The sequence below is a fragment of the Pelobates fuscus genome, chromosome 3 (assembly GCF_036172605.1).
Source record: "Pelobates fuscus isolate aPelFus1 chromosome 3, aPelFus1.pri, whole genome shotgun sequence".
Lineage (NCBI taxonomy): Eukaryota > Metazoa > Chordata > Amphibia > Anura > Pelobatidae > Pelobates > Pelobates fuscus.
The window spans coordinates 188,195,381-188,207,644 of NC_086319.1; the positions used below are offsets into that span (position 1 = coordinate 188,195,381).

Here is a 12,264-nt window from a genome sequence, read left to right on the forward strand (position 1 = left end):
CTACTTCCGAGACAAAACAAGGGCCTTGATCCTCGAAGGGATAGGACCGCTGTCGGCGCCATCTTTGCCGCGCGACTCCCCTCCCAGGACTTTCCTCCAGAGGGAGAGAAACAGATCTCTATGCCCTACTACAGCAATTATACTCAGAGACCGACATGGAAAAGATACTGTCGAAACTGGAGACCTCTGTCCAGGCTTAAATAATGTCTCTCACCCAAGACATCAGGTGCGCAACAGGGTGGAAGACCTGGAAGAAGACAAAGAGGCTGTGCACGCACAATTACATAACTTGGAGCAGAACCAAATAGCCTCCAATGACCGCATCACATCTTTGTTACAGCAAATGTATTACTTGGACAACCGGGGACGGAGAAACAACCTCCGCATAACAGGCCTACCGTAATCATCCGAGCCCAAAGAGGACCTTTTCACACTCTACAGGTACTGTTCAACATACTCCAGCGACCCCCAGACTCCCTGGTGCTTCTGGATCGAGCATATCGGTCCTTAAACCGAAAAGCCTGACCAATACTCTCTCCAGGGACATTATCTGTTGAGTACACTATTACAGCCTCAAAGATGAGCTCATGCGCAAAGCACGCATGCACCTCTCCTAAGAGCTGACAATAGCCAACTACAAATCTTCCCGGACCTGTCATGACTGACCCTGCAGGGGAGATGGGCTCTACAACCCATCACACAGCTCCTTCAGACCAACAACATCAAATACCGGGGTTATATCCTTTCTCCCTCTAAGCTACCCACGAAGGAACACAAGCGTTTATCTCCACTCCGACAGACATCCCCTCTTTCCTCAACAAGTTACATTTGCCAGCCTTGGACATACCGGACTGATACAACACCCCGGAACATACCCGCAGCTCGGCACAGTCACCGAGATCCCACTGGACAACTGCTATGGGGAGGAAACAACCACAACAGACCAAGACTTCTACCCTGCAACCGTCCACCTCGAGGGGACAACAAAAGGACTGATTCTGGCTAGAGTCAGGTTGTATGTCTGCTATATATGAGTTATGTTGCACACAGGTGCATCGACACATGATTGATAGTATAGTCATACACTATAGATGACAACAGGGAAATAACTTTACCTTAGGTATTGCTCCGATAGCGCTGTTACTGTTATTCTGTTTTATGTGTATATACTGTATTCCATGTCAAATTGGCTGGGATTATCCCGCACTGCCTCCTTCTGCATACAAGGACACCGCCACACCCTGGCCATACCCATGGAGACTATAACTATCCGATCCTCTAATGTCAGAGGTCTTAACCAACCCAAAAAGAGGACCTTAGTTATGAGAGATATTGTTAGAATGGGGGGGATGTCATGTTTCTGCAGGAAAACCACCTTCAGGAACCCGCTGCACCAAAACTGTACTTTTTTCCCAATATTTTCTATAACAACTATGCACTTAGCAAGTCTAGAGAAGTGGCAATATTAATAGGAAACAATGTCCCTTTTACCATTAAGAATAAATATGCAGACAACTCGAGTGGATGCCTGATCATTAACGGCCTCTTAGGGTCCACACCAATTTCATTTGTAAACCTATACCTACCCAACCATGGGCAATGTGCCACATTCAGACGCATTCTCTCACGGACTCAAAAACACTCCGAAGGCATGCTAGTCCTTGGAGTAGACTTTAACCTCTCACTGGATGCAGGCAAAGACAGCACAGCGACCAACCCCTCACATCTCACCTAGATCCCAAATGCAATTCCTACTCACACATCGACTAGTGGTCAGCTGGAGAACTTTACACCCCACCACCAAAGATTACACCTTCTACTCTAGACCTAAGAATACATACACCAGGATTGATATGCTATTAGTCATGCACCATTCTCTCAGTTGGCTTAAAGCGGCAGACATAGGGCACATAACCTGGTCGGATCATGCACCTGTCTCTATCGCGCTACATATACCCATAATCTCTACCAAATCATCACAATGGAGACTGAACCCTCATCTCCTCCAACATGATAAAGTAAAACAAAACATATCTAAAAGCATCCAATCCTACTGCAAGTAAAACAACACTCCAGATATAGACATGTTTACACTGTGGGAGGCCCACAAGGCAGTCATTAGGGGTGAACTTAAAAAATGGGGTTCCCACCTCAAATTAGAAAGACTAGAAAGGATTTACTGACTAAGATAGCCGAACTGGAAGCCTCACACAAAACCTCACAATCCGAATGCGACTATGACTCTTTGCTCAACCTTCGCACCGAATTAAAAATACTATTAAACTATTGGGCCAAACAGACAATTCTGTGGACTAAACAAAAAATTCTGCTTCCAGGGAAATGGATGAGGTAAGATGCTGGTGAATGACCTTAAAAAACAGAGACAACAATTATACATACCTAAAACCCTTATCCTTATCCTTAACCTTACAGATATAGCAGACACCTTCTGCTTCTTTTACCAAACACTCTACAACTTACCATCCACAGACAAATCCCTCCAGGATAAAATCTACTATGACAGATACATTCGATAAGATCCTGACACCCACAATAGCCAAATCACTAGACGACCCCCTCACGGAGGACGAAATTAAGACCGCCATCCAATCCACACCGACTGCCAAAAGCCCGGGTCCAGACGGCTTTGCTAATACATATTACAGAACGTTCCTTGCTGAATGATCACCACATCTCTTGAGTGTGTTTAACACAATTTCCCCCACAATACCTTTTCCGCAATCTAGCCTTGAAACCACGATTACCCTGATCCCGAAACCAGTGAAAGACCCAGAATCCTGTGGCAGTTACAGCGACGTGAAGTTATTCAACAAAATGCTGGCGATGAGACTTCACCCGCACCTGGGAAACCTAATCCACCCTGATCAAACAGGCTTTGTGCTAACAAGGGAAGCTAAAGACAATACAACCAAAACAATTGATCTAATCCACCTTGTAAATTCCCTCAAAATTCCATCTCTCTTACTATCAATAGATGCTGAAAAGGCATTTGACGGGGTGGATTGGTCCTTTCTCATGTCGACGTTGAGGATGCTGGGCTTCGGGCTGCGGTGGCTGACGTGGATCTCCGCAATCTACACCCTCCACAAAATTGAAAGTTAACAGACAGTTGTCACAACCTTTCCAGATACGTAAAGGAACCCGGCAGGGATGTCCCCTATGACCCATACTTTTAATTTTATTACTGGAACCACTCCTACAGACAATAAGACACAATCCCAACATAAGGGAAGTCGACGGCAAGACCAATAACTATAAAGTCTTAGCCTTTGTTGATGACCTCCTTTTCACCCTGACATAGCCAACTAGATCTCTACCCCCGTTGATGACCGAACTAACACATGCAGTGAACTGTCCAACTTCAAACTTAATATAGATAAAAGTGAAGTACTGAATCTCAATGTCCCCACCAACACAGTTAACAGACTCAAACGCACCTTTCAGTTTAAATGGGCGGACTGACAAATAACATATATGGGGATCAAGATCACACCTAAACTCTCAGATCTATTCACTACTAACTACTTACCCCCTGCTACAAGAAATAACAGATGACCTACTGAGGTGGAATAAACAAAACTTATGCTGGCTAGGGAGGATAAATATCATCACCATGAATATCTTACCTAAGATATTATACATGCTCAACACTATACCAGTACATGTCCCCAATTCCTTTTTCCGCCAAATTAAATCCATTTGTTCAGTATGTGTGGTCCAAAGGTAGGCCAAGAATAGCATATGACACCTTCACTAGACCTGAAGACAGAGGTGGGGCAGACCTGCCACATATCGAGATTTACCACTTCGCAGTCCACATTGGGCGGGTACTGGACTGGTCTACCAAACACAAATTCAAACAATGGATATCGGTGGAAAAATCCTTTATAGATGTCCCACTGCAAGCTCTACCTTGGCTAGTTACCCAAACTAAGATGACAGTCATACACAGCCATTACACCAACCATTATGGTTTGGAAAAAACTGTCCCACCTCCCTGACATTTTACCCGCCCTCTCCCCTAAATACCAGATATCTCATAACGCGTTGTTCCCGACTTAAATCAGAAGCTTAAATATACTCTGAACGACACACCGGACGACTAACACATACACACAATTGAACACTCTCCTACAGATCAACAAACTGAAACCTGTTTCAGACCTAACAATGAACGCTACACCGAATACTCTACAAATGTTTCACTACTCATTTATACAAACATTACCAATTCCGGAGACGGGTCTCAGGGAGGAAACACAATTTGAACGTCATTGCTCAATAGGAAACCCTATTCCCAAATCACAGTCAAAATGCTACAAACTATTACTACTGCTATTCTACCCAAGACCACTGACCTACACCCGTAGCTGAAATGACAATATCTTCCCCCAACTGTCAGATGAGGATTGGTACTATATTTTCCATAGAGGAGCTTCTGCCCATACCAGTGTCCAATTAGTGGAGGCAAACTTTAAACTATTAACATGGTACATTACCCCATCAGATACCCTGAAGTTCGCTCCAGAGAGTACAGGCACCTGCTGGCGGTGCGAGAGGGATACCGGTACACTCCAACACATTTGGTGGACATGCAACCTCATAGTTTAGTACTGGAAGGAAGTGTGTGCCCTGATCAAGAAGGTCACAGGTCTCCAGATAACATTGGATATTCCCACTGTCCTTTTCCATGACATAAAGATACCACACCACAAATATAAGGCATCACTTCCCTTTTTCATACTGACAGCGGCCAAAATGATAGTTACCAGCTTGTGGAGGTCAACCACAACTCCTACCATTCAGGCTTTAATACCTAAAATAGAATACTTATGAACACTGGATGAGTTGAGATATACAAGGTCTATTTGACAGCCCTGGGTCATATACAGGACAACTGAATTTCATGATTAACTACACTGCAGCTCACTAACCTAACTAAGGGCACAGCCTTGTAAGGGGCTATTTCGAGAACATTAATCTCACCTAACAGACCTACTGACAGACCAACTTACCTATATCTATATTCTCTAGGGGGTTGTGTGGGAGGACGGGGCGGACTCGGACAACATAACCTTTAACGGCATGGGCTTTGTTCTATTAACGTTATTTACTGTTTTTCTTACTTCTACTTTCTTCTAATGAGGGGCTGGTTCATTGACCATATTAGCAACCTTTCAGTACACTGGAAACAGGCTATGAAACACCCTAGACACGACCGTGGGTTTTCCCTCGACTGAACGACATCTGCTGACCCGAACCCTTTCCTTATTCATGCCATGACATGGTTAGGGACAATTACATAGATTGTATGAATAGTGGAATCACTGTATATAGCACAATGTATGTAACTTGTGTCAATTGAGAAATAAAACTGTACGCTATGTCATATTGTATTAAACTCATCACAAATGTAAGATATGTCAATTGTACAATTGTACCAACCCTCTGTTTAAATAAAAATGTATATTAAAAAAAATAAAAATATTAGAACTATTTGACACCATAAAACTTGGTTTACAATACTTTCCAATAGAGTTGCTCCGTAATAAAACCCCTTCAAGTGTAAAATCACCAAGTCGGGGGCGGGGCCGGACCGCCGAGCCGAGCGGTCGCAGGGAAGAGCAGCTCCTGCATAGTATGGCTTCCCCACGCTATAAATCGTGATTCTCACGGACCCAGGCGACCAACAACTGTGACCAGCAACACAGACAAGCTACCGGAGCCGGGGAGAGGCTTGCTCCCGGAGCTCTAGTCCCCCGGAGGGGGTTTCCCTTGAAGCATTTCACGGGATCCAGCCTGGCGGTGAGTGGAGTGGACGGCCGCCGCTCCACTATCCCGCCCAACGGAGCATGTCATACATGAAACATAACGGCGGTTCCGGCCCTGTACCCCCCCCCACCGGACCGGGGGGGTGATCCCGGTCCATGCCCCAAACTGAGATCGGAGGCACTACCAGACCACCGTGCAGGCCCAAGGCCAAGATGGCGGAGACCACATGGGCGAGGAATAACCTGCTGAGCCCGAGCCAGAGAGCAGACACATCCTGACATGGCACACGAGGCTGCAACTCACACCACAACGAGGTACCCAAGCCCAGAGACTCACCGGGCGCAAAGCCCCGCAGACCCTGCTCGATGCACAGCTCACGTGGATGGGGCTGCCCACGAGGCCGCTCGCCCTTCTTCTGAGCTGGGCGCTCAACGAGAGGAACCCCTCTACTGCCTGCCATACACCCTGGGAGAAGATGAGGATCGACACCCAGGGCCCACGATCCTGCTGATGGGATCAATGGCATAAGGGCGCGAGCGCCTACAAAGGCCTCGGGCTGAAGGCTAGTGGCGTCCGGACGTAGTGCTACCACAACACATGGGAAAATGGAAGACGGACGGAATCCACCTCGAAACACAACAACGTACCCGGTGGAGCGTGCAGACGAGCAGGGGGGGGGGGGGTAATACCACGTAACCTGGACTTGGGCCTAAATCTCCGGAACAGCCGGACGCAACATCACTGCACATTGCCTTGGTCCGACCGCTAGACATGCCGCACATACCTTGGGACGCAGCAGGCGGGAACTTCGCTCATCGGGACATATGGGCATGCAACACTGGGCAGCCTGCAGCACCAAGCGGGACTTTACCATGTATAATTTCTTTGCCCATACCAAAAGACGAGACTATCATTTTTGCTTACCCTGTTGGCCCCCTCATAACCTTTGACGCTGGGCGAAATCTAACGAAGTTTCACCTGTACCGGACACAAGGTGCCGGTCTTAGCTTCCCTGCCCTACCAACGACACACATGTGAGGCTGTACGAGTCTAAGGAGCCAGGTTATCTAGCCCCCATATCTAGCTTGTATTTAAACATGTATTCAGCAACTCGTACTAGCGTAGGATGCCTGTTTGCTCCCCTTGGTATGTCTTCCTTGCCTCCCGACCACTCACTCATTGGCCTCTGCATAGCATGATATATATTTTACGTATACTTAACTACAGGCCAGACTCCCAGGGCCAATCCTAAAAACATGTGTACCTCCTATGTAAGCGACTAGCATTTCCACGGGGCCAACTGCATAATGCCTAGCATATACCTAAACAGATACCACATAGGTATTCGCAGTTGAACCATGTCCAGCATGCACCCTACTCTTGACTAACACCAAAGCAACCTTATCTTTAACAATGTTTAGCCTGTTTTACACGACCTATCCAAGTTGCGTATATAACCTTTGTTTTGACCTCATAGAGAGGCTTTGGTGACCTGCTTAAGGCTCTCCACTTTATTATAAATGCTTTCCTCGTGTTCGTAATTTTATTGAATGCTTAAAAATATAAAATGAGGCAGTTTCTCATGAGAGATGATGTACTGTATTGACGTGACCCCAAGCTGTATGAAACTGTACACCCCCTCTTTTATTCTGTACCCCAATTAACTAATGCCTCAATAAAAGACAGATTTAAAAAAAAAAAAAAAATCACCAAGTCTGTTATTCACCAAAGGAAACCTACTTGGAAAGTTTCTTATTGCAACCAACTAACACTGCTTGGATTATATATCCAACAAAATAGTGTGTGTTGTTCAAGCTGATGATTTTAAGATCGATTTTGCCACGGCAGTCTATACGGTTCCACACAATAGGTTAGTGTTCAATTAACTTTAATATAGGTAAATGCAAAGTCATGTATTTTGGGGTAAGGAATGTACAATCAACTTATACCTTTAACAGTGGTGAGTTTGGGATAACACATGAGAAGGAATTGGGAGTTGTTATAGACCACAAACTAGGCAGCAATGTGAAATGTCAGCCACCTGTTGTGAAGGCCGGTAAAGTGAGGTATTGTATTCACTTTTGCCACACTAATAATAAATGCTGTCATGTGCTGTGCAATTTTCGGCACCTGGTCTAAAGAAGGATATTGTGGCACTAGAAAAATGGTGCAGAGGTGGGCCACACAATTAAGAGTAATGTTAGGTTTTAGTTATGAAGAAACTTTACTAAATAAAGCCTCATAGAGGGGGTATGATAGGGTTATACAAATATATTTGGGATCATTACAAATCATTGTCTGAAAATATTTCCATAAACATATTTATTTCTATATACATTCCAAAGGGTCTTTGCACTCATAAGCTCAAAAATAAAGTTGCCGGGTGCTTGCAATCAGGGGAAAGTAGTATACACTGTATAGAGGGATGACCAGCACTCACAGACTTCTGTAGTTAAAAGGTGTAATCTTTATTGGAGATTCATTAAAACAGGACAGATGTTTCAGTCCCCGTTATAGACTTTCATTATACCTGACCCTGACGAAAGTCTATAACGGGGGCTGAAACGTCGGTCCTGTTTTAATTAATCTTCAATAAAGACTACACCTTTTAACTACAGAAGTCCGTGAGTGCTGGTCATCTCTCTACACTGTGTGTGTGTGTGTGTGTGTGTGTGTGTGTGTGTGTATGTATGTATGTATGTATGTGTATATATATATATATATATATATATATATATATATATATATATAAATATAAACTGGATGAAAGGAGATTTAATCTAAGGCAAAGGAAAGTGTTTGTTTTTTACAGTAAGAACAATAACGATGTGGATTTCTCTGCCTAAAGAGGTGTTTTTATTAGAGTCTGTACAGATGTTTAAACAGGGACTTATTGCAAAAACATAATAATTAGGGATATAATATTTTAATTTGTGGGGCAATAGCTTCTCGATCCAAGGAAAGATCTGACTGCCATTCTGGGGCCAAGAAGGAATTTGTTCCCAGTTTGCTGCAAAATTGGAAGCACTTCAAACTGGTGTTTTTTGCCTTTTTTTTTTTTTGGATCAATAGCAAAATCAAATGTGAGGCTGAACTTGATGGACACATGTCTCTATAACCATGTAAGATAAAATAAATGGTTGACTGTAATGTTCTGTGTGCTATAATAATATTTTTTTTGTTCTATTATAGTGGTGCAAAAGCTTCGGCAAGCACAGATGAAGCAGATGCCGTATCAAAGGTTGAAGCAGGAAAAAAGCTGGAAGATTTACGTCGTCGCCGAGGTGAAACAGAGAGTGGAGAGTTTGATAAGTTAAAACAGAAGCAGCAGGAAGCGACTGTGGAATTGGAGGAACTGAAAAAGAAGAGGGAAGAACGTAGGAAACTTATGGAGGAAGAGGAAAAAAGAAAGAAGCAGGAAGAGGCTGACCGAAAAGCCAGGGAGGAAGTAAGTTGTTTTTGTCTTTTGTATTAGAAGTCCGTACTGGATTAGCAGATTGAGTGTTCTGCCAATAAATGTAATCAACCATACATAGTATAAAACATTTTTTATGCTGTGTATATTTAGAACTTTTATAACAAGTAATTCTGGTTATAGTCCTCCCTTCTTTCACCTATATATGCATTACAGATAGGTTCAAATTATAATTGAAAACATCTGGCCAGTATTAAAAAGTGTTAAAGGAATTTAGAGCATAATGTGACAGAGATCAGTTTTACTCTGCTAATAATTTTTTATACACATTGTTTTGGCAAACAAATTAGCAGATATTTTACAAATAAAGTGATTGTCCTATAAACAGTTTTCATGGACAATCGCTCAGTGTGTATTGCCCAACTGCATCCTTTACAATCCTATGAGCTCATCATTCTGGGACAGAATCTAGAGGCTGCTGGGCTTTTCGTAATATTTACTTATTTTAAAAAGGTTTTGCCAAGAAGCATACATTTAGATGTCTCTCGTTTTCAAGTCTGTCTTGGGAAACCTATTTAAATACACGTAACACGGAACAATTCTAAATACATTATTATAGGTATGATATACATTTACAATGCAGTTTTAAATTAGCAATGAGTTCAGTTGTTTTACGAATGATGGTAAATTATATATTTGATGATGGTGTGGTTGTAGATTAAAAGACCAAGGGAGTAAATCTTGGATTAAAATTACAAATTGACTGTATCTTTGAATACTGAAATTATGTGTTTTTCAAATAGTTATGAACCACAATATTGTTATAATTCCAAATAATCGCAACATTCTATATCATTCTTTATTTAGGAAGAGAAGAAGAGGCTGAAAGAGGAAATAGAGAAGAGAAGAGCAGAAGCTGCAGAAAAACGTCAGAAACTTCCAGACGAAGGTTTATCAGAAGAGAAGAAACCATTCAAGTGTTTTACTCCAAAAGGCTCATATCTAAAGGTAAACATATGACTGGCTAACTCTTAATTAACTTCTTTTGTGTTGAAAAAATAAAAAAAAGAACAAGAAAGATTATAGAGGGTGTACAGATTTCTCAAGAACAAGACACCTTTAATATTTGCATCCTTCCCTCTGATGTTTTAGTAGGAGCAGAAACATCTGTATGTCAAATTAAACATACACTGAACAGCCAAAACATTAAAACCACCTGTCTAACAAAACAGATCTGATGCATCGAGACATGGATTTCACAAGACTTCTGAATGTGTTCTTGGTATCTGGCACCAAGACATTTGCAGCAGATCCCTTAAATCCTGCAAGTTGCATGGTGGGGCCTACGTGGATCAGATTTGTTGTTTTAGCATATCCCCTAGATTCTCAATTGGATTGAGATCTGGGGAATTTTGGGGCCATCTCAACCCCTTGAACTCTTTATCATGTTTGTGAAACCATTACTGAACATTTCATTAAATGCCAGGATCCACGGCTTCCCTGCAGAACATTGCCCAGAGCACAACACCGCATCCGCCAGCCCGTCTTCTTCCCTTAGTGCATCCTGCTGCCATTTCTTCCCCAGGTAAAGAACGCACACTCATTCGGTCATCCACCTGATCTAAAAGAAAATGTGATTCATCAGACCAAGCAACCTTCTACCATTGCTCAATGGTCAAATTCTTACCCTAACATCCCAATTTAAGTCACTTTTGTCGGTGGATTCTCTGTGAGCATTCTGATGGGTGTGTGGCTATGCACCTGTATACTGTATACCTTTCTTTCATGGGCAGCTTTACGTTTTCTGGTTGTTTTTTTTTTTTAGCAATTTGAGCTAAATTAACTCTCCTATATGATCAAACCAGATAGGCTAGCGTTGTCTCACCATGTGCACCAGTAAGCCTTGGGCACCCGTGACCCTGACGCTGGTTCACTGGTTGACCTTCTTTGCACCACGTTAGGTAGGTACGAACCACTGCATACTGGGAACACCCCACAGTCATCTAGCCATCATTATTTGGCCCTTGTCAAAGTCAATCCCATAATTTTGCTTGCCCATTTTTTCCTGTTTCTAACACATGAAATTTAGGAACAGACTGTTCACTTGCTGCCTAATATATTCCACCCCTTGACAGGTGCCAATGTAACAATATAATCAATGTTATTCAAATAACCGGTCAGTGGTTTTAATGTTGTGGCTTATCAGTGTATATCCACAGTTGCCCATTTCACATTAGTAGTTTTTTTAAAACTTATCTCAGTGCCAGTCTCAGTCTCTTACAGTTAAACCAGTGACATGTCAAGGATATAAAAATACCTGGAGCTTGAGTTTAAAGCTGGGTCCAGTTCCTGTGTCTCTATGATACTGCCACAGTCAGGTTATTAAGACTTAGAGCAATGAAACTGCCCTGGGGCATCATACTACTACCGAACTTCACATAACTGCTTCATTTTACACTCCAACCTTATACAAATGAAAATACAGAGTCACAACGTGTTACCCAAATGGATACCAAAAACACTCAAAACACCCGTGTGGTAACCTCTCTATCCACACTAAAAATCACAGCAAGTCATATACATACAGTGGGTGGAATGTTGCGGCAACATTCCACCCACTGTATGTATACACTCCAACCTTGTCCTTGATTCCAAATGAATCAATAATGTTAGAAACACTTCCAAATTACTTATCTACATAAAATCCCATAGACTTCAATGGGCAATTCTGTAGATAAAGCCTTTTGGAAAGTTTTTTTCTAACCATATTGAATCATTTGAAAAACTAACATTGCAGTCTCTCAGAAATCATATTTTCCATTGTCAAATAAATAAATAAATGGAAGTGCTTTGAGTAGCTAGAGTGTCCCTTAAAGTTAGGTACACCCTGCTAATTTTCCCAATCATTCTGGATATCATTCCATTATCTCCAGTCAGTACACTTTCTATTTTGTGATCAGTTGTAAGACTATTCAGGATGTATGGCAAACCTTGGCACTGCATACTTTTGTATCTACATTCCTCATGATGCCAGTGTAAAGGCTGTGATCATTCCA

General features: G+C 42.6%; 1 protein-coding gene across 5 annotated transcripts in view; it reads left to right on the forward strand.

Annotated features, from left to right (window-relative positions):
- Window positions 1–12,264, forward strand: part of CALD1 (caldesmon 1) — a 200,529-nt gene that overhangs the window by 148,381 nt on the left and 39,884 nt on the right. For all 5 annotated transcript variants that reach the window (XM_063447830.1, XM_063447827.1, XM_063447828.1 and 2 more), the window contains 2 exons: window positions 8,986–9,241; window positions 10,076–10,216. In XM_063447830.1, coding sequence (XP_063303900.1) covers window positions 8,986–9,241; window positions 10,076–10,216 — 397 coding nt within the window. The remainder of the gene's footprint in view (window positions 1–8,985; window positions 9,242–10,075; window positions 10,217–12,264) is intronic.